The following is a 23,941-nucleotide window of genomic DNA, read 5'->3' on the forward strand; positions in this document are numbered from 1 at the left end:
ACAATGTCAATAAATTTTAAGTGCTTATTTAACAGTTTCTTACTTTTAGATTTGCATTACTTGATGATACAAAGAAGGATAAGCAGAGTGAGAAATATTAACACAACACCAGCTTTATTTTAATAACAATATTTTGATTACTGTGTTGAACTTTATAAATCAGTAAAGGTTGATCCATCATCTGTGCATCAAAGCTCTGTGTGTGACAAATGAAGAACATCAGTGAGCACACAGCCTCAGTGTTAGATTCGGATGACTTGTGTCCATTCTGCGCTCCTGCCGGCTCCTCTGACAGCACACTGTGGTACAGCACGCTAGTAAATCATGTCTGCCCCCCCCCTCCCTCTACCCCCACCCACCCCAGCCAGGCTGATGGGCGGCTCGGCTCCGGCGCTGCCCGCCCTGTGGGTGTGTTTAAGGCAAATGGGCCCCTGCATCCACCTGCTAGCGCCCTGCCTCCCTCCAGTCAGGAGCGCCTAACTTTGGTGAGGAGCACACGCTGCGTGCTTGGACCTCGCAGCGCCACAGGGACTTTGTTTCCAATTGCTTTTTTTTTTTTTTTTTTCCCCCCCTCCAACGAGATGTTGATTGTGGTCGTGCGGCGACAGCATCTCCTCTCCCGAGAATTAAACTAGAGAAATATTTCCTCCTATTCAACTGTTACTGTGTTGTCGTGCGCTGACAACTCCGGGGCCAACAGCCGCGCAGTGCGCACAGGTACGGACCGCTCTCCTGAACAGGGACCGTCCAGAGGCAGCACCGGAATCTTTTTCATTGCTATTACTCATTTCCACCTTGGAGGCGAAAGTGACCGATCTGTTGGAATTGCATTTGTTCAATGACTTGCAAGGTTGGACCTGAAGTTTTCTTCTGGAAGCTGTAACAGTAAGGTAAGCCCTGACTGTAAGGTTTTATCTACCCAGCCTTCTTCTCCCTCCGGTGGCATGAAAGATTACCTGCCTCCGCCTTTTAAACTCTTTAATGTGGCGTCTAATAATAATAAAAAAACAAAACAAATGCTGATTTTAATTTCCCCTTGGATCGCAATCTTAATTCTTTCACGAATCATTATTACTATTTATTTAATTGTTGTTCATTTTACCGTGCGCTCTAATACCACACCAGACTGTTTACAGTTCTGTCGTCCATGTGTAGCCAAGGCTGCCAGTCTGTTACACACACATCAGATTGAATTCATTTTGCAGTCTTCATTGACTAAGCTACATAGTCATATATTTATAAAGTTTAATGCTGTATTTATTGTCATATTTTTAATCAGTCAGGCTTAGAAGTGGGTTTTTTAATTGTCTCTAATGTTATGAAATGCAAAAACAACAAATTAGTTTTTTTTATAATACATTAAATAAGATCCTTTATTGTTCAGTGAGTAAACCAACAGGATCCAGGAGGGATATGTTGCAACTTTAAGGCCTGACTAACTTGTGGTTATTGGCTGTGACTGTATGTATATGCTTTAATGGTTGCATTACATTTATCAAGCATGGACATTTAAAAATGTGCAGAGACAAACAATGCAGAAGGTATGAACATAAGTGGACATGCTGTGTCTTTACCTCAGTCTGACTGGACCAGTGTGATCCAACAGCTTTCACAAATGCCCCTTTGAACACGTGCATTCATTTTTATGACAAGTCACTCGGACTGGATGTATTTAGCTTTATGGTACGATGAGACTGTGTGTCTTTTACAATCCTCAGTGTCATTTGAGAGGAGTGCCTTGTTTGATTTCATCTGCTTGTGTGAAGGACTTGGCCTCTGTCTCAGAATAAACAGCTGGATGGGTTACAAATTGTCAGTAAACAGCCGAGGTTTAAACAGCTGCTTATGCTCATAAATCCGCTCCGGCCGCGCAGGGTCTGAGGACTCTCCGGCTCCTCTGACGTCTCCGAAGGTGCGTTTGAGGCGGTGACCCTGTCCAAAAGTCCACTCAAGTGGAAACATGGGGAGATGAGCTTTGGTGGAGTGATCCCACTATAAATGTCTAGTGAGTCAGGCGTGGATTCTGTTGTGGTGGGGAAAAAAGTTTGATTGGATGTTGCAGAGAGGGCACCAATGAAATGGTGCAAGGGTGGATTTCATGGAGGATGGTCAAGGGCAAGAGGTGTGCGGACCATTGTGGTCGTTCACTGGTGTCTGTCATTCATTAACTGGAGACTCGAAGTGACGGCTGCTGCTGCATTGTTTGGGAGACTTGTTAAACTGCTCCAGTTAGAGTTAGTCATCATTTACAAGCCCTTCAGCATGAAGTGCATATTTTATTTTAGATTGCACAAATCACATTTCTTCTTCTCTCTAGTAAGTGTAAGGATATGGTCTAACCTGGTATTAGGTGAAGCCTTAATTACAGAGCAGCTCACACATGCGGTGTCATGGATTAGGAATGTGTTTTGGGTGCCTGGAGAGCAGAAGAAGAAAAGCTCCTCTCACTGGAGTCAGCGTGATCTTTCCATCAGTTTGTCACACTCTGAAAAAAACAAACGTAATTTTTACCAAATGGAAGTGCGCACACATCTTTTAAAACTTGGCCCCCCTCCATCAGGACACATCAGTTTTGTGAAGCACCCAGAGATCTAGGCGTAATCTCCACACCTCGGTGCTGCGTCGCCAAAACTCGCAGCGGATGGGGCCCTCGGGAGCCATTTATTTGACGTGTCACATAAATTAACAAACAAAAACAGACTTGTTGTGGCTGAGTGTTTTTTTTTTTTTTTGGCAGTATAGAGTTGAGAAAGCATCTTCTCATGTGTTTCTTTTTGTCCCTGCAGAGATTTAAAAAAAAAAAAGAAATCACTGTGTGCTGCTGGAGGTTGGTCGACCATGCTGCTGGACGGTCTGTGGACGGTCCACGCCCTCCTGGCACTGTCCAGCTTCGCTCTCGGGAATCCAGTGAGCAACGACCCGCTGGCCGCGCCCCGCGTCTTTATCTCCTTCAAAGGTAGGAACTATCTTTTCGCCGCTCGCCTACTAATCTTGCTTTACCTTACTCTCCTTATTCCCTGGGGGTTACGTCACCTCTGCCGTGTGTGTGCTCGTTTCAATGGCTGATGACATGACAGTTTTGCAATTGGTGCAATTGTGGCTTTGATAAGTGCTGAAGGTTTTTGCAGAGGAGGAACTTACGGCATCACCAGATTCTCGTGTTACACCGCAGAGCAGACCACAAACAAATCATGCAGTGCTCATTTGCTGCCCCCTCCTCAGGCATTGCAACAATCACAAGATGCTTCCAGATGCTTATACTGAACAAACAATTAAAAACACAAACAAAGAGTGAGCAGGCCTACATGTCCACCATGTATTGTTCTTTTCCCATGTAATTTGAAACAATATACATGATTATTGTTTTAGTTGATCAAATGCAACATCTTCATTTTCACTCATCTTTATTATGGAATCCCTAAATTGAAGGCGCAAAGAGAAATGGGATCATAAGCAGCGTGTAATAACTCCATGGTCATTATGTGATTATTCCCTGGTGAGCCAGACGTGTACTTTAGGAGGCTGTGTTTGTGTGTTTCCATGGCCGTACAGATTAGGGGAGATGGGTTGCTGGGTTCTGAGGGGTGCACAGAGTGTGAGCGAGAGGGATGTGTGGGGGGGGGGGTATTATCAAGAGCAAATTGCCAGGGTCAGCCAAGCAGAGCGACGTCCGCGAGGCCTGTCCTGCTCGGAGATCAAGCCTTTGATTAGCATCCAGAGAAAAGCCGAAGGAGCGAGCGGCAGCAGCAGCAGCAGCAGCGCCCCATGTTTGCTTTGCTTTCCATTTCCCAGCGCTGCCTACTACAAGTTGACTTAATTAAGTGGACTGGCACAGTCCATTGTTGAAGGCGTTTTCCTGCTTTAATCAAGTAGGATTTAACACACCAGTGAGCGCACATCCAGAGCTCAGCAATTCCTTCATTTTCCAAATATCATTTCAGTTAGTCCTTTACACAGAGGCTGTTGTTTTTAGAGAACTTGTTTCTTTCTCGACTCTATCGGTTTTCTGTGAGCAGACAAGTTTTTGTATAGGTGCATCTTTGGATGGCTGAACCCCCCCCCCCCCCGAAATATATTTGAAGGCAGCAGACTACAGGCACTGTTCTTTGGCTGACAAGCAGGGTGGAAAAAGCTCAGCTCTCCTGCTTACCTGTGTGTGTTTGCCACTCCAGTCAATATGAATTTCACAGTCTACTGCTGCTGCCTCTCTCGGAGGAATGCACCCCCCTCTCTATTCAATATTATGACTCTCTCTCCCTTAATTGCTTTTTGAGAGGCCCATGTAGTCCTTACCTTGGCAGGCAGGCAGGCTGCACTTCCCCTGATGCATCGTGATGTTTTAAGTTTTTGCTTGAGCTGTTTGGGAAGGCAGTTTGCCTCCGAGCTGCAACTTTAATGGAGCACAGCACCACGACAAGTGTGGGGAATATGCAGGTTTTTAGTGCGAGTCTGAAGGAAAGAGGGTTTTAATTGTCAGTTCTGCGTTTATAATTATTGATCATTACGGCTGCGTGTCACACTGTGAAGGAAACTCAAATTGCAACTATAAAGCTGGGCGTCTCACTCGCTGCTGAACTGAACACATGTACCACACTGATTAACTCGGTAGCTGAGGAGCGAGGTTAAGAACCATGACCTCCATCTGGGAGGCCCTCACTTCTCTAATAAAGAAGGCAGAATAAATCATGGGACCTAATTGCTTTGGCCTCATGTAACGTGCACAGCTTTTATGGCAGAGGTAAAATGTAAAAAAAGCCAGCACCGTGTCAGGATGCTCAGAGGGTATGAGTTACATTGACTTACACACATTTTAGTAAGACTATAGTTTGTAAAGTCTGAGTGATAAACCTAGTGGGGAGGCTTTTAGTTATTCAGGCTCATCACGTCTTCTGCTCTGGTAAGCCGAGGAGAAAGGGCAGAGTTAGCAAGTGAGTTTAAACCACAAATAGTTGTAATCAAAGTCAGAGGAGCAACCTGAGTGTTTCGCAGATGCACAAGAAGGTGCGAAACAAATCTGCCATAGGTAATCAATTGACATTTTGAAGCTAGTAGAGACGAGAGCACTGTCGCCAGGAACCCCCCAGAGAGGAATCATATTCACCTGGAAGTGCTGGGAACCTGCTGGTTTGAGTTAACACACACTGAAATGCAAGAGCACTGTGGACTAGTAGTGAAGTCAAGACATTAGAGCGCTCACTGTTCGAGGACAGAATCATCTGTGCTTTTCTTGCGGCTATTTTGACATACATGAAGCTTGTGAGTTAAATGTCCAAAACAGTGGCGCACACACACACACACACACACACACACAAAAGAGGCTGTAACCTTCTTCAGATGCATGCATAAAGAAACAGTTTTTTTAGGTTTCTCTACTTTGTTTCGCATCACTTGACGTTCGACTGGGGCTCTTCACAGTGCGCCGTCTTCTTCTGTAGTTGTTTAAGAGCACTCAACTAGAGATTTAGCAGCACTCAATGCGGATGGGAGCTCACATTCACTATCTGACTTTTAGGAAGCTAAAAAGTAGTAGTGTAGTGAAGCAATCACCGTAAATTTATGTTGTATGTGTTTTTGGAGTCTATCGCTATTAAAGCTGCCAGGTTTCTAAAGCGGTCCGTCAGTGCGGTGAATTGCTGAATTACCATGTGAAAGGACTGCGTCAGAACATGTGAGACTCCGTAGTCATGCAAGTGCCTTTGTACTTTTATAGAGAGAGATTTATATGTGCTGTTTTTCAGACTGTGAGGTGCAGAAGACATCACAACACTTTCTGAATGGACAAATGACTTTTGAGGCGTTTAGTCCTCTGCCATGTTTTGTGAATGTTTCCCTTTTGACATATTTGAGTTCATGCATTAAGCAGATCCAAAATCCTAAATAAAGCTTTATGTAAAGCTTATGGCACTGCTTTTTCACGCTTTATGCCTCACATAAACCTCTGTCTTACGTGGGCTTTCATGACTTCGTGAACCAAACACAGCACATCATTTTACAACAGACACCATTGAATCAAGGCATTGTGTATGTTTTATATGCGGTTGTTTACATCGGAGGTGCCGACTAAAAGCCTTCAGCGATATTATAGAGATCTTTTAAGCGAGACAAGTTTAGATGGACAGAGAGAGGGTAAACAGAGGAACGGGGTCAGGAATCTCTGTGATTGTAAGTTTTCACTGAAAATACACGTGCATGTAATCTGCAGCTGAGGGTGGAGCCGCGTCTTGCGCCACAAAGTGCATATAAAAATGAATGCAGCGCACCTCTCACCTTTTCCCTGCTGGTGTTAATGAAATTTGAAACGACTAGTCCGACAACGACAGCAGTGGAATTACGTACAAAGGGACGCTCTTTTAAATGTCGTAACATCATAAGGATTACAGCACGCTGCCCCCCCCCCCCCTCCTCCTCCCTCTGAGTACACACAAGGCCACCAGAATGTGGGTCAACTTTGCCACAGTGCACACTGTCACCGCTGGCAGCGCAGGTGGCAGTAAAACGAGACAGCTGTGGCCCGACATTATTCCAAATATTTCTCATCTGCATTCCCCCGGTGTGAACGGCTAACAGCAGGCTCCTATTTATACTCCTCAGCAAAGTCTTTAGTCTATATTGGGTGTGAGTGAATGTGTGGGCGAGTGTGTTAATGTGAGTGGGTGGCAGTGCACCGGGTTAGAAACTCTCCTTTGGGGTTAAATGCCAGGCATTCTGGTATGTGTCGGCTGTTGTTGTGCAGTAGTTTGCAAGCTGTGCTTTTTTTTTTTAATGCCTAGGAATAACAGCAGATGAGGATTAAATCTGAAAACGTGAGCTAGAAAGCAGCTTAAGAGTGTATCTTTACAGTGAGGTAGTTGTTTTGATAAGTCAACGGTTCGCTATCAGTTCATCTCTGGGCTTGCCCTTTTACTGCCGCCTTGTCACTTGTGCTGGTAAATGTTCAAACTGTTGTTCACAAAATCCATTCCAGTGGTCACTTTCTTCTTTCGCGCTCCAGGTATATGCATTAGCGGTCAGAATTATCTTATGCTCTTATCACTGATCTGATTTCTGAGGCTGGAGCCAAGCGTTTACTCAATATTTGAGGGAGCGACTTTATTGCGGTTTCTCTGTTTTTCTTTTTTTTTTTTTGCGTCCGAGCTCCTTTTCCTGCACAGTGAATGAAAATGCAACATGACTTGAGTATTTGCTCAAGGTGATCGTCACTGATAACTTTCTGCTCGAGTGCCTGTTTTCTGTTTCTTGCAGGTCCAATTTGTAGGATACCCCAAGCATACTGGCACACATTCGCCCTAACTGTAACGTTGCAGCATTGTTAGACCGCATGTAGAACCCATGAAACCACTGACCCAGTAGTCTGGCACCGCTGTTGATGTTTGGCTGTGATCTTTAATTACTGTTTGTAAGGGCTCAGTCCATTGAAAACTAAACCACTGAAAACCACTATTACTTTGGCCATTCCCCAGACCTCAGCTTGTCGCCACAGCAGCTAAGCCAGGTTATATTTAGTGTAAAACTCTCCTCTGCCTCAGTAAGCACACAGCAGTCATTTGTAGCACCGTGGTTAACCATTGAACACGGTCACAGGGTGGTGACAGTGGTTGTCGCTGCTTGGCCTGGAATGACGTACACACTGCTGTGATGCAGCTGTCAAGAGCAATTGTTTGGTCCCAACTGTGGAAATAAAATACTTACATTTGCATTTGAAATTAAAATAAATAGGTATATAGATGACAGTACACATTATTTCTTGTGTGTGTGTGTATATATATATATATATATATATATATATATATATATATATATATATATATATATATATATATATATATAGTGCCTCAAATTAATCAATCAAGCTTGGATTGATTAGCTGCCTGTCTGTGAGCTGCAGTAACCTAAACTGTGCCCCCTATTTGGAGGATGACTGATAGGACAATGATTGCATTTTATTTCTGGACCAGTTGCTGTGTTGTTTTTATTGGAATACGGCGAAGATGATCGTGACAGCTGCAGCTGCAACGAAGGAACAGCACACTTTACGTCAGGGGTTGCTCATATTTTAAATACAAGTGGAATATAATAAGTCAGCGTGCATGGTATTTTGATGTGATTTTCATACAGACCCTATGTTTATTGATTTGAATGCAAGCCTGCTCTCATTGTGCATTAGTGCACAGGTCAGTCGACATAATAGAAGGAGTGCTTTGTGTGTTATTTTAGTGTGTTTTACCCCAGGGCTGCAACTTCTGTCAACTAACCAACTAATCTTTGAAGCCTTATTTTTTTTGTTTGTTTCTGTAATCTGTAAAATGTATATTGTGTAATTGCATTAAAATGTGGGACAAGCTACTTTGTTGGTCAGTTGACTGTGTGCGTTAGAAGACATTGCAGCTTCTCTGCTTGTCAGGTGTGTGTCTGTGAGGGACAGACGTGTGATAGTCCTCAGAAAAGACGAGTATGTTGGCACTTTTGATCATGCCAGTTTTCCTCTGCAAATAAAAACGCAGCCACGTTGTCACCTCTTAGCTGTGTCGGCCAACCGCCAGAGGTGTCTGCACCTCCCACCCAACACTAATGCTGCATCTCCTGGACTATCTGTTTTATTCTTTTCTTCCCATGGTTGTTAAACACACACAGGCCTGCCTTTGTGATGGCCCATGAATCGAGCCATTGTATTGTGAGTGTTATAGAATATGACCACTTGGCACCTTGCTATACTTGATTCTTACGCCATATGGCCGCAAGGTTGTAAAGTGTATCACAGGCTGCTTGGGTGGTCCAAATGTTTGATAAAAAGAGGAAATGGTATCAGTGCTTGGATTCTCTTTCTCCAACATCTGGCTGATGGTTGCTGGAGATGCTATATATAGATATAGTGTATGTGTGTGTGTGCAGGCGAAAAGGCTCTTCTGCATCTCCAGGGGATTATTGTGGGCAGGGGAAACTGAAGGTGACAGAGTGGTATCTAAATATAGTCTAACTCATCTATGAATGCTTGGTTTCCCGATGCAGTTCTTCTCTCTGTTCTCCATCTCCTACTCATTTCTCTTCTCCTGACATAGTAATGGTAGTAAATTCACAGGGACCAGGGTGTTTGGGATTCTTGCCATGGCAGCACTGTTCTCTTTTAGCATCTGCAGAAAGAGGGAGCGTAGTGTTCCCTCTGCGGTCAGGGTTTCACCTGTGGAACAGCCTCCTGAGTCAGGTTACGGTCTGTGTCAGTGCCTGGTCTCCAGGGATACCAAGATCATCTCTCAGAAAGACTGAGGACCCAGTGTTGTCTGTCCATCTTGTCTTACACGAGCATGTTGTTGCATCTGTTACCTCTACCCCTGAACCCCTTCTCACCAGACTGGAGCCCCCCACTACACACACACACTTTAAATGAAATAGCAGTAAAGAAGTAGAGCAACAATTACAGAGCAGAGCTAATGCAACTTTGTATTTTATGTCTATGCAGTATATAGCCAGAGTTGTTGGAAATGTAAATGGTTCCATATGTTAAAGCCAAGTCATAAGACAGTACTTGGTTATTTCCTGTAATCACTAAAGTAGCCCGGGAAAGGTTTTTCTCTCGTTATGGTAGCTGGAGACGATGGCAGTCACATTGTGCGAGCCCTGCCTTGTGTCATTAGCTTGTATGTAAATTTTCAGTGATGTGGAGAAAACTGTCAGTCAGCATCTTTTGTTATTGCACTACTCCTTTGTTCAGGAACCTGCTAACAGATAATGATGTAGTGTTCTCAGACTTGACATATTGGTCGAACCACACAGGCTGCCGGGTTCATCTGAGATCAAGCTTCAAGGTCATTCCTCTTTCTAGGTGGTATAATTAAGGCTTCCTGTGGGATTTGGTGTCTTTTCTCACCTGTGAAAACAGGGCATTAGTGGATACTGGATAAACAGGTTGAGGACTCAGACTGGCTTTGTCTTTGTGACACTGTGAGGGTTGAACACTGTATATTCTTAGCGCTAGTGTTTCTCTTGTTGCAGATTAAGGTGTCAGGTAGAATAATGGTCCAGATGGATTAGATGCATTCATAGGTCTAACTCGAAGCTGTGCCTAAGTTTTATGTAGTATAAGTAAGTATTTGTACTTCAGAGTGCGATAAAATGAAATCTTCTGCCTTAGGGGCAAAAAGGTACTAGTAAGTACAGATGGGGTAAGATTGTATCAGGAAAAATTAATTCAGTGCCCTATTTGTCATCGGTGTTTTTTGACATCCATCAACACTCAAAGACAATTTGTGTTATCTTAGATCCTTCCTGTAGTCAGACACGGCATTGTTCTTCATATCTAGTGCATAAAAATGTGGATGATATTCAAGTTTTTGTCATCTACTGTCTGGGTTTCAGCCAGCCTGTCAAAGTACTCCCTTCAGCCTCTGTACAACTGGTCCAGAAAACTGCAAACCTCCCATATTCTCCCCTTTTGCCTGTCTCCCATATTGCCTCCCATATCGTCCTGTCTGGATGTCTATAGTGGCTTCTATATAACTCACTGCCCAGTGCTGACATAGCCTTTGGGATCTGCACCCATGGTACCTCCAGTACAGTGAGTCCAGCCCTGCATGCCACGCTGCCACCTCATTGCTCTGCGTTACAGTGCAAGTTCTTTATTACTAAAAGCCATCACCACTTGTTCAATCTTGTTCCTTCCTTATGGCTTGGATATGGTTACCTCGTTGAGTCACTCCCTGTTTGTGGTTGGTGGTTTTAAAGAAATGTTCACCAACAAAACTCTGAATCACATCCACTCTAAACTCTTTTGCTCACATGACAACCTTGTGGTAAAAGGCGAAGAGGGAACATCAGAGGTTCATAGTCATTTGTGTCATTTTGTTGATTTTGGAGTAAAAGTTATTACACTGTTGCACAGACTGTATGTCCCTCTGGTTAAGAATGTTGGCTTTAAATGCCAATACAGATAATCTGATATAATAACTGCTGAATTACATTTTGTGCAAGATCAGTGACCACAAGTACTTGCGTTTGATGCTGTGTCATTGAAGGGATGTTGCTAATGGGTGGTGTAGTTCCTGGCCAATAAAAATGCCAGTGAAGGTTTGCTTGAAGCTTGCATGTGTAGATTCCTGATGACGTTAAGTATCTGGGAGTTTCTTATTAAGGGCAAGTGGGAGGGTGTAACATTGACTGGGGAGGGAGTAGTCTGTAGTCTTCTCCCACCTCTGACTGATTGAAGAACGTGTTGTTGAGGATTCTCTGGGTGAATCTTATCTGAAACTTGAGTCATGGCAACTCCATCCACTTACATCCTTCTTGTAAGCAAGGAGAATGAAGTCCAGTTGCCATTTTGAGGGAACCAAAGGTGTGTGCTGGAAAATAAAGCTTGTAAATAAACTTCTTATAGTTCACTGGCATTTAATCTTTGTTTCATCATAATCTTGCACCACTGCTGATTGCTAAATTATATAAACATTATGTCATGCCAGTGATGATGAAGTAATTTGCTGACATGTGGATTTACCATGTTCAAAACACAGAGCTATGAATGCCTAGTTTGCAAGAATAGAAGCCATACATCAGCTAAATGAACAACTGCAGCTTGTTCGTATAAGATGTGTCTGGTTGCTGTTAGTCTGTAAAGCTGGCTGCATTGATTAGGTTGAGTTAGGTATCAGATCAAAATGTGAAACAGAGGTTGATTGGAGCCAGACATGTTGCAATTTGGCTGCATGTTACAGTTTCAGCTACATGATAAAATACAGACTCCGGACACAGGATTAGACCGTTTCCACTCAATAAAGCTCTGAAGCTACTGTGTTTTATAACAGCTTGCAATATCAAGCCACACTCATTAGGTTTTGTTAGCAGGTCAGAGTAAGTAGTAGAAAGTAGTTTGCAGAATCTTGATTATTTATTGATTGCCGTGTCGAGTTCACTCGAGCGTGTTAAGACTTAATTGTAGTCAGCATTTCATCCAAATTTCCCATCTAATCTTCCCACCTCCTCATCAGATCAGTGATGAGGTCCGACGCTGTTTCACTTTGGTGAAGGGGAAATGTGGCTGTTTGGGAGACACGCTGAAGTGTTTAGCCTTTGAGAGCACTCAGGGACAATACAATGCTTGCACTTTGATGCTTTTGTAGTGGGTTGGTTTTGAAATGCTGATTTGGAGATTTCCCTATTGCTGTGTCCTGAATTTTGGTGGAGTAGGTGTTAATTGCAATGTGTGGGGATGGACCCTCGTTCACATCCATTGAGGCTGGGGCCAGTGGTGACCTCCCCCCCTCTCGATGGGCCGTTTTTGTCAACGACCCATCCTTTCAGGCCCCCTCCTGTGGCGGTGCCTCCTCTTGATTGGTGAAGGAGTATAAAAAAAGGAACCCTGGCATGCAGTTCCCCGCAATTCCCCTTGTTGTTGTTGTTTGGTGTCGCCCACACACTCTTCCCTCTGTGAACGTCCTGTGGCAGCAGGGGTGTTTGTGTAGGTGTGCCTCTTTATTCACAGAAGTTCATTCACATTCTGGGAGACCTGGGGGTGGGTGTCAAACTGGCATCAAGCCTTTTTTATCAATGAATGCGGCGCACAGCATCCCGCAGGCCTTTCTCTGTGCTGCCTATAGATTCCTCAGTCCAGGTCTGAGGAGCACCACTGTGTAGCTGCAAAGGGAGGACAGCAGTTTAGAATGGAGGTGAAAAATGAGGTCCTCGTACTGGAGGGAAAATTAAAGTCAAGAAGAGTAAAGGGGATTGTTTACATCTTCCTCTCCAACCTGGCACTTTGCCAAACCCATAGTGGGCGATGTGTGGCAATATAAAGCATAGGGGATTATGGGTATCAGATGAAATGCTTGCGAAACTATATGAAAACCGAAATGCTAACCTTTTTCAGTCACTTGCTTGATTCCCTGATCTCCCTGCTTGTTTGAGCGACTTGTACATGCTCTTGAGCTCTGTTAGTCCTGTCATTGTTTTGTAAATCTTCAGATGAGAGGGGGTGGTGTTACTGTGTGCAAGTCCCTGTTTGACTTCTTAACTCAGCTGCTTGTTTTCCTTCTTAGCCCCTCAATGGAGGGTTAATGAATACTTTATTGCCACTTTACTGTGTGGATCTTAGTGGCCGTATTTAATTTCCCCCCTAGGGAAGTCCTGTGGCGTTTCCCAGAGTTTCGGTGCAGCCTACTTTGCATTTCCTTTCTGTGAGAAGACAAACGGGCCTGGAGTCCACGACGAAACGTTTGGATGGAGGGAGGGTGAGGTCGAGAAAGGAGGACGGAGAGGAGAAAGGAAGGCAGAGCGAAGTCTAGGATTTCACTCCTACTTCTTTCCCTCCAAGCTCTGAATCAGTCCAAAGTATCTCTCATGGGCTACAGTGTGGATCGGGTTTTACTCCCACTTGCCTTCTCCCACCATCCCAGTTTTGACATGTTTTTGTTTTATCTTCCAGGGTGGAAATAAAAGACAGACAGCCAGAGTGCTCAGTCAGGAACAGAATTGCAGAAAGTGTAGAAGGAGCTTGTTGGATGAGCTTTCCAGATCTAGAAAGTTGCACACACACAGAAAACCATTAACTGTAGACAGTTGGACACATCCATATTCTGAACTCCAATTCAGTGACATTGTCTTATTTTTCTGCTGCCTTCGCAGCTAGAACAAACTTTCCTAACTCCACTTCAGGTGGGTAATGACTGATGTCATTACCCACGTTCACTGCGTTTCTCCTTTCCTGTTCATAACTCTGTCAGACAGAGCTCAGTAATGCAACTCAACTGTGACGAGTGTTTGCTTTTTTAAAGCCTGTAATTAAGTCAGTTAACTTACTCTTTTTCCATCACAGTGCACAAGATGGGTTCCAGGGGGTGTCGTGCCCACCTCTGTCACACTAGACCCCACGGTGAGCGATAGTTTTTTAATAGAGACTTCCTAGCAGAAAAAAAATTGAGTAGAACCAACCTAAGGGAATATTTGAAAGACCGGGAAAAAGAGCAGTGGTGAATAAGAAGCCCTTCCTGTTTTCAGAGGGGAGGTAATTGATCTCAACTAATTAGCGGTGGAGAGATATGCTGAGGTGAGATGTGGCGCGTTTAATGACACACTGAGGGGTTGAAATGCACCGTGGAATTAACTCTTCGGTGGCTGTGTTGAGACTGAGAGCCCACTGTAAAGCTTGGTCATGTGTTTGTGTTTGTGGGTTAATCTCCAAGGCACCTCAGGACGCACTAGCTGAAATGAGGCGTATATGGAAATTGTCTGACATAACTTGTTTTAGAGCTGTTCAAGTTTCCAAGTGTTTTTTTTTTCCATGGTTGGTGTACTTCATTGGGAATAAAGTTGCCAATTGGTGGGGTGTGTGTTTTGTTTGGGCTTATTCATGGGCCTGAAAGATGCTTTCAGTTTTAAATCATACATTTGTTGCATGTGAGAGCATGATCTGGCTGGTGTGCAGCTGTGGACACAGGGACAGTGTAGTGCTACTGCAAATTGCAAATTGTCCCTTATGTGTCCACGGTCTCTCACTGGCGAGAGCACACGTGTCGTCTCGCTTCAAGACTGGGAGGAATCCTGTGTCAAAACTACAAGGAAAAAATCTACAGTTGGTTTCATAATATTGTCTTGCCAAAGCATCTCTCACCTAGCAACATGCTCGGGCTGCTTAGCAATGGCTGCCTCTTGAGATGTCAAGAAACTTCACTTTCATGCGTTAATCAGAGGGGAAGTGTGAAGCAGCTCTGAAAAGAACTGTCATGACCACGGACAATCACTGACACACCTGATACTTTACCTGTCAGAGAGTTTCCTCTCCTTTTAATTCTCCATTATAATTAGTAAGTGTCTTTTTTGTGACGGATACTTTCAAGTGATATTAAATGGGTGCTGATATGCCTGCATGACTCACACAACGTCTGCTGTGAACAATATAAAGTGATCCAGTTTAATTAAATGCTATTTTCACAGGAGATGTATGATACAAGACTGTACCGGTGTACCTTTATTTGCTTACTCTCTTTAACGTGACACCCAGTTGATTCAATCAAAATGTAGCAGTGGCGGGAGATAAATATTGTGAAGGTAAGTGCTATGTCAAATGCTCCATTTCGTTGGAAGTTGAAGCTGCTCCCTCCAGCCTTCACATGCTTGTTAGGAAATAAAAAACGCCTTGAGATTGATTGTGATATATAATGTCTGAAAATGAGTCCTTGCCAGCAATACACCACTGTTAACCTTATCTGTTCTTCACATCAGACAAGAAAATACTGCTGCTGCATTACTTTATCTGGGGAAAATGGGGTAAAGTGAATATACCGTTTAATAATTTGCACATGTAGAAGTGTTAGCATCCAAATGATACAATAATAATATTCCCAGATCTTTTATTTTTCCTTGTACATACTGTAACACCCACATCATATTGCTGCCAATTGTGGTTTATGCACATGGAGAAATTGATAATATGCTGCGTATCTTTAAAGGATTGATTTATTATGCACTTTTCTGCTGGCTTTATTTCAAATATAGTTTTTCAGAAGTTTGTCATGATGTACCTGTCAGATTTTAATATACTGTATATATTGATGTAATTTTTGTCAAAATTAGTGTTGCATGTAGAAATAGTTGCAAATTGATTGACCTGAATGACTGAACAAACAACCTTTTTACTGCAAGTAGCTACATAAGAATAGAGTTTAGAGCATTAGCATCAAGTGTATTTCAGATTGCATATGAAAATTAATGAAAATTAGAAGAATACAAATAGCATGTGGTTTGGAAAAGAGTTGGCAATTATCTAACACATACAGTATGCACATAATTACCAGTAAATGGGCTAAAACATGCAAAAGCTTTGGCATGACCCTTTAATAGTGATCCACACCAGTTATTCTTCCACCGTTCCCACCATGGTGATACACTGCAATTAATCATATCGCATTCCCAAATATTTTCTTTGCAGTGAACCCTCCCTGGCTGAGATATAAGCCATACATCTCCGATGACTAGTCCACAATCTCAATATAAACTTGCCTGGGGACACAGACTACTCTCTCCTCGCACACAGGTTTCAGGAGAGCTCTGTTTTGACTTGTCTCGCATAATTGTTGTGTCAATTAAAATGTTTTTCAGAAACACCATGCAGGCAGGGCAGGATCCAAGAGACTCGTGTGAGGCTCCGTCTTGTTCACAGCTGTGCAGCACCTGCAGTTTTAGTCAAGTTAGGGAGCAAAAGGAGCTGAACACTGGTGTGTGTTCCTCTCCAGATCATATTAAAATTATTAAACTACTTTAACATATCAATAACTTTGAGGCTCTTTTATCAAGAAGCAAATAATTCGAGTGTTGCTGAGAAAGGAAAATGCTAGAGATGGAGCATTCTCAATCAAATTGAAAGTCATTTAATTATAAGGAAAGTACTTGGTCGTCACCTTTGTAATCTAACTGTATACCATCGTATTGAACATTAAGTGAAACGTGAATTGTAAAGTCATGGCTCTCTGTGTATCTACTGTGCATCTGTGGGGCCAATGATAACATGCCATATTAAGTGCTAACACATTGGAGCTGACTTTGTTCTGCTTGGCAAAGTAACTAATTTATTATTGTGGTCTTTTAAGACTCAAAGGACTTGACCCATGTGAATTTCATACCAAATTGATGGCTAATTGTTGGATGCTACAGGGCCATGAAGGACTGTGAGAATGAGACGTTGTGTCCACACTGGAGTTTGCTGGGTGTTTTTGTACCTAATAGAGATTAGATCCAGATTTAAATTTGCCTCAAAAAGGTTATAGTAGCTGTGATATACAGAATATTCAATAGTAAATAAAGAGCCTTGCATTGTCACCTGTATTAGACAGTAAATGTAACACTGTTAAGGAATACAATTAGTCATACAGGAGAGGTATGAGTAAAAGAATGCAGGATTGTCCACCAAAGTCTTTAACCTGACTTAACTCTTGCTGCATCTTCCTTCAACATACTGTATTGGCCAGTTAAATTTGTGCAAGTGCACATTCCCGGCATATGCTACTATCATGATAGGTGAGATGGAGGATGCAATAGATAAATACATTTCCAGAGCATTTTGGTGACTGATCCTTCAAATCCTGCGTCTCAGCCCACTGCGTCTCTGGGCTGAGACACAGTGACTAAATATCACAAACTCCGTTGGTTCGGCCAGTCGAGGTCTCAGAAACACATGCTGTTATCCAGCTTAACTGGAGGAAGACTCTAGTGTGTGGGCTTAAAAAGTGTTGGAGCAGGAGGAAGCCTGCAGAAATATGGAAATCACTTTTACAGGATATGCACCAACTGCTCAGCTTTCTTACCTCCACGGTTTAACCTACACTTCCAGGAATATATTTAATCCGCTCTCTACCTGTAGCTACACGCCCTACCAACACAGACCCTCACCCGTGCTAGGGCTCAGGGTTTAGCTCTAAAGACGAGCCCTCGAGGTCCATCAAAGTAGTACCTTGCTTCAAACTGGGATAAAGTTAAGCTAACAGGAATTATCTCTCTTAAAGAGGGCCACCAAAATGCTCTCCCTTTACTGTCCTCTTTTTCAATTTCCTCTTCTGGCCCTAGTTTGCCATTTGTAGTTAAATTGAAAATGGAAAATGCTGCCATAAAACAATGAGAAACCTTCACAGTGAAAAGACGATGCCTCTTTCCCACTGGTTTATTGTCTTTACTATCTAGGAATTCACTCTGAACAAAAGCTGTATTTTAGCCACTTTGCAATCCATACTTCCGACCTCCTCCATAGCTCATTACCTACTGCCAGAACTCCTCAAGCAGAGGGCTGAAGGGTCACAGAGTATGATATACCACCTGTCAGTCAAACTCAGGGCTGTCAGGTTTGTCTTGTTGTGGTGAATTTAAACCCAAGTGGGGAAAGACTGACTGGTCATTAAAATCTCACAGGAAGGCAGAGTTTTGATTTTTGCCAAAGCTCAGTATATTTCCACAGCTGTCAAGCTGTCTGTATGTCTGCTGCAATGTGCCAATGTCACCTCAGGCTCGACTGAGTGGAGAGAGACAGGTTTCCTGTGGGTTAATGAGGAAGAGGGATTATGATGGGAGGACAGATGAGGAGATGTGGGCAAAGTGTGATCAGCTCTTCTTTCCTGAAAGTGTTTTCTTTTAGTTGACTCCCTCAGGCTGGACTTCCAAGCTGACCCCGCAGGTCATATGGAATTAACACTAGGACCAGTGGATGGCTGCAGAGGAATTTGATTAAATATGTAGTTTGCTCAAAGTGAGTGCACCACATGATTTAGAAGGGTTTGAGGGAAATGCATGCTGGGCCTACATTGCTTGTCCTTTCAGCCAATAATAAGTTCAGTGAAGGGATATGAATAGAACGTTGAATAAAGGGGACAGTGATTTGGGTGGCAATTAACAAGATGAAAAATCTTAATAACATTCATTCCAGTTGGCTTATTTTGGTGAAAACACACACAACATAGTATACAGTTTTGTACTTACCTTCTGCTTGTAACCTCAATGGTACCTGCCACTTGGGAATGTAGTCTGAGTGAGCCTGCTGAGGGACATGTATTGTAGTACAGTGCACTTGTTTGCTCCATTTAGACTTTTCATGTATTTTTTTCTTTTCCCTCACAACACAACACTCTCTTCCCCCTCCCACTTTCTCCCTGCTGTGTTCTGATGTCATGCCAGTCTCTAAAGTTATAAATGACTGTGGATTTGAGAGCCTTTCATGGGTATGTGTAGGGGAGTCCCTTTGTGAGCTTGAAATGTTTGGGGTCAAAGCAAGGCTATCATGCACCCAGAAGAATTATGGATGTGTGAAGTGTGAGTTTGTTATTGAAATGATAAAAGGAAGTCCTAGTGGGATAGTATATCACACCACTCCAAAAAACAGAATGGTTCTTAAAGAGAGTTTGGACATGTCAAACGAAAAGGGAGAGTGTTCAGAAAGATACATAAAACTTTTTTTCACACCTGGTTTTAGTGTAATAACACTGGAGAACAGTGCTGAACTCTAAGTGCACTCAGTCAGAGAGATTTCAGGCTGTGACAGACCATGATGCCGCCCCATTAACGGAGATAAGACGAGCAGAGATTGAGAAGCTCAGATCAATGAGTCATTATGGGGAGTGCAGATCTCTGGACGCAAACACTGCCAGAGTGGGATACGTAAAGTCATGGCTTAACTGCAGCGCAGCCCAGCAATCTCTCAGTAGCTTCCCACCAAACTGTAGTGAGGCCATGCTGGTCAAAAACCCCAGCAGGATTTTCTCTGGATTAACAGTTAATTCCATGTCAAATGTGCTATCTAAGAATAATGTGGCAGGGCATCGATCTTTTCTCACATGACACTTTTCAAATTGGTCACCAGGTTAAACCAGTTAGTAGGTTTTATACACTATTGTGGTTCACTTAATTTCCATTTATGGAATCGGCTTTTCTATGATATGGAGTGGTAACACACACAAGGATCGACTCTCAACTTTTACTACTCTCTCAGGTCCTTCTTTATGTTAAAGGAGGATTTAGTGGTGAAAACAGGCTGGTAAAAGACAAAACTTAACAGGGGTTTTCACCTTGCTGAGATCATCACTAAAGCTTTCATAGGATAATTCAGATTTATTGCAACTTAGTTGTAAATTTCATAGTTGATTGCTATAAATCATGATACATTTTGCGAAAGCACTCACCATACACAGACTAAAACCAACAATGAATCGCTTCTGCTCATGGTTAAAATCTAACGGTTTGGATTTGCCATTGACCTCTTATCAAATCACAAAGACAAACTGCTCCACTCTGTGATGTTTCATCATTACGAATGATGTGACCTATATATTTTTTTAAAATGTTGCACCGTAGCATCCAACGGCCATTTTACAACAACAAGTAGGCGAGCTGCATTGTATATGTGCAAGATCTCTGAGTGAGATCTCTGCTTTGTTTGGCTTGCAGGCTGCGAACAAAGCAGAGTTTTTTGCAATTCATTTTTTGGTTTTAGTCTCTGTATGATTATGGAGGAAAATACACTGGTCCACGTCACCAAGTGGGCAAACAATGGGCACATTTGTTGTCATCACACATTACCATCAACATCCTGACACGCTGGTCTGTTTTGACCCTGCGTTGGCACATGACAGCAAGATAGATGCAGGAAGCACTCAACAATGTGTTAGCATTAGTTAGTGCATTTTGGCATGTTTTGTACAGAGATGGAACCTCCCTCTTCTGTCCTATTCTCTTGCCCTGAGGCTCGGTGCTTCCCTTAATAGTCACTCCTCTGTGTTACTCTGACTACATTTTGGCTGATATTGATCATACTTGAAAGGGGAGCCCTTAAGTGAATGTGTAAAAAGTTGTGGTAATCAATGATTGACAGTCGGTATTTCCCTCATCAAGGTCACTTTGCCAATTTCAGAGTATAGATGAGCCTGCAGGCCAGTCAAGCGATGAGTGAGAAGAATGGTTTGTGTTGGATTTTGCTGTACCACAGGGAGGTCAAGCTGAGAGAACAACTATCAATCACAGTAGGGCTTCAGCTCCAGTAGCACGACAGAACTGAAAGGAGAAACGGCAAAAATCGTCTTGCACTCGTTATCTGCACTCAGCTAGACATAGTGCTGTTGGGACGAGCTGTCATTACAGCTAACACAGTTCAACTGGGACACAAACATAGTGCTTGTTAAAGTCAGTCAGAATGAGTAAATGTTAATGAAAGGAACTTGTATATCCGTACAGTTATATAGTTGACACCACCGTTACTACATGTCACTGTTTAATATGGTTGCACCTGAGGTCATGTAATATATTTTGACCAGCACATTTCCTTGTAACGTGTTCAAATAAAAGCTGGACACTAAATGAGGCCCTGCTGGGCTGACAGGAAAAGGTAAGACCCATCAAGTTCACCACTTACAAGCAGCTTACTTAATGATTACACTGCTAGTCTGTATTGCTTCTGACACGGTCATGAGAGCTTTGTCCCACCTCTTTGGATTCATTTCGTTTTGATGGGGAATGTGAGTAAAAAAGAATCAAAGTCTCCTTTGATTTAAAAAGCACATTGTCTGGATTGAGGAGGAACTAAAGTGTTATGATGGTGCAAAAAGAGGTCATACCGAGGGGCTCTGAAGGAAGCCAATGACAATGCTTTGGCTGTGTACGTCTCTTTTTCTCTCTTAGAGCTGAGGTTTTTGTCAGCATTGCCAAAGCAAACACCTCCGTGTTCCACCTCTGAGGAACCGATATGAACCTTTCACACGAGTCTTGCTTTCTCTCGTTCTGCACCTTCCTGGAATTGCCTCATTTCTTCTTATCTGCCTGCTGGTTCCGCTCATGTACAGGAACTTCTGTAATGGAAAGTCAGTTTGTGTCCTTTACAGTATTATTGCAGTTCATGATTAGAGTTGTGTTTAAATTTCCCTCGCTGCTGCATGTCTAAACCATCACAGGTCGCAGTTATTGTTTGCACTTGCATTTTAACTGTGCATGGTATGCCTACTATCTGAATGACGAAGAGGTGATGTCCAAAGAGGCATGCACACATTCACACCGGTCTCTCTCTCACCCACTCTGTCTGCTTTACTCTCTATCCATCTCCTGCAGTTATCAGACTGATTTTATCACCCTGTTAGCTGCAGAGAGATTACTAGTGACAAACTGGGATGCTAAATCCGCTTGGTAAACTCGATGACCCCGCAAACCGCCACCCACCCGAGCCACTATCTCCTTAACACCACCTTACATGGATGTAGAGCATGGTCTGCCAAAATAACAATCTTAACATAGATAAACCTCTGAAGAAGAATCTAGGTGAAGAGTGATATGAAGAAATAAACACCCCAAAAAATTGAATCATAAAGCGAATTATAGAATTATAAAGCGAAAATTAATTTGACGAGTAGAGGAATGAAATTGACTTTATTAATGGGCACATGTGCAAGGGTTATGGTTAGGGTCAGGATTAGAAGTAGAGTCGTAGGCACGTCTGAATGAATACACACTGGTCATGTTTCGACTTTAACAAAAATAGAATACCTGAGAAGACCCAGAAACCTAAATTGGTCAGTTAAGGACATCTCTCACCAGATTGAGTCTTAAGGGAACCTATTATCTCGTTCTAACTTAGAAAGAGGATAAGAATGCAGAGCCTTGGAAGGCCCTTTAAAACTACCATGGTTTAGGCCCAGCAGGCTTATAGCATCAGAGAGCATAGTGGAACCAGTGGCTTTCACTTTTTACTCTTTCACTTATGCATGGTTCCAGTTAGTGACTGCAAAAATATGCTGCTTTAGAAGAGGCTTGGGTTGAGTTATGCTTAAACAAAGAACTGATACTAGTACTGATTTGTACAAAAATCTAATAACATTGACAATAGCTGTTTAAGAATGTGATATCATTTAAATATGGACAGTGCATATTTTGAGGTAGTCACATATATAGTGGTTCACTGAAAACACATCAAAACTGACACAAATAATTGTGTCATGAATGGAAAGAAAAGTGGCTCCTGGCTAAACTCTGCACATCTGGCTAGTCATGGCATGAAGCTGGTTTGAAAGTTAAATTGTTGGTTTTGGAAAGAAGGTGTGGCAAAGTAAGTCTCCAAAGTTATTCAGCCATTAGAAGCGCAAGCTTCAGCACTGTGACGCTCCTTTTAAGCCCATTTTTGGCTTACCCTGGCTGATTTGTCCAGTGAGACAGCAGCAGCCAAAAGAACAAAGGTGTTTGGAAAAGCCTAAGCGCTTTCATTTCAGATGAGCGCTTTTTGAAAAGAGAAAGTAAGTGATGAGGCAAAATGTAATGATGCTGCTGACATACACGTGGAAAATGGGATTTGTCCTGTAATCCCACTTCCTGTCCGTAAGGCCTGGGAATCAGGGGTGTTGCCGGAACTCAGTTGATCGTCGGCCTCTCGTTCAAAGAGGATATGAGTGAGAGGGATGTTCGTCAGACTCCTGCATTCATACGCATCAGGTCCCTCGCATCAAGTACGCATCAGTGAGTGATGATAGGCCAGAGAAGAGCTCCACATGGCAAATAAACTCATAAAGGCTTTCCTGCACCAACCCACGACTTCTCCTTCCTCCTGCTCCCCAATGAACAGGAAGATAAGCTGAGGTGGCACTATGTGCATTTACCCAGTGTGAAGGACCAGCAGGAGTCTGGTGGGAGGAAGAGACCTGGAGCAGAGCCACAATGGCTGCTGTCACAATCTGTCCTGCCTTCCTGTCATTCTCAGGAAGAGGCTGGAACAACTGGCCTCCCACACTGTGACCCCACACTGGCTTAACAAATAAGGCATTCATAATCACAAGACATGATGCTTGGTCACTGGTGTCACATAGATTAGGTTGCTGTATCCTGTGTCTGTTCAATTGTAAATCTTTCACTGGCCTATCAGGATGCACCTGAAAGACGCTGAGGCGTATTGTCACATTGAGACATTTTTCAGTGCTGCTTCACATAGTTTTCTCAGTTGTGGTTTGTGGTTAAATTCACAGGTCACAAGGAGAATATGTTGCTCCGTTGATAGAAAAAAAACTTTTGGGTTTGGATAGAATCTGCTGGGATTGCAGACGATGCCGACTCACTTTACCAAGGCACAGCATGAGACACAGTTGACATTAAATTAATAACAAAAAAAGAAAATGAAAAAACTCAGCAGGAAATCAGCCAGAGGTGGTTTAAACCTGCGTTTTTGATGTCTTTTGATGCATTTGTTTTGTGTGTCATATTAGAAATGTCATTCTTGATGAAAGTAAATATTTTTTAAAGAAGGCCCCTGAGCAGATTCTCATAGAAGTGATAGATCCATTGTAATACAACTGTTTAAAATCACTTTATAGCTAAAGTTTGACATTTTTCAGTAACTCTGAACACTCTGCACAGCAGAGTTTATGCATTTTTCTTTTAATTTTACCATAGGGCCTCAGACTTCACTACAAAACAACAAGGCTATTCTGGTTTCATTGCTGACTGTTTCTCCCAGGTG

The 23,941-nt window shown here is 42.8% G+C and overlaps 1 protein-coding gene across 4 annotated transcripts in view; it reads left to right on the plus strand.

The window, feature by feature from the left end:
• The first annotated feature begins 482 nt into the window (after positions 1-482).
• Positions 483-23,941, plus strand: part of sema3fb (sema domain, immunoglobulin domain (Ig), short basic domain, secreted, (semaphorin) 3Fb) — a 51,715-nt gene continuing 28,256 nt past the window's right edge. For all 4 annotated transcript variants that reach the window (XM_026349389.1, XM_026349390.1, XM_026349391.1 and 1 more), the window contains exons 1-2: positions 483-890; positions 2,787-2,956. In XM_026349389.1, the coding sequence (XP_026205174.1) occupies positions 2,839-2,956 (118 nt within the window). In that variant the 5' untranslated portion in view covers positions 483-890; positions 2,787-2,838. The remainder of the gene's footprint in view (positions 891-2,786; positions 2,957-23,941) is intronic.

The sequence above is a fragment of the Anabas testudineus genome, chromosome 5 (assembly GCF_900324465.2).
Source record: "Anabas testudineus chromosome 5, fAnaTes1.2, whole genome shotgun sequence".
NCBI lineage: Eukaryota > Metazoa > Chordata > Actinopteri > Anabantiformes > Anabantidae > Anabas > Anabas testudineus.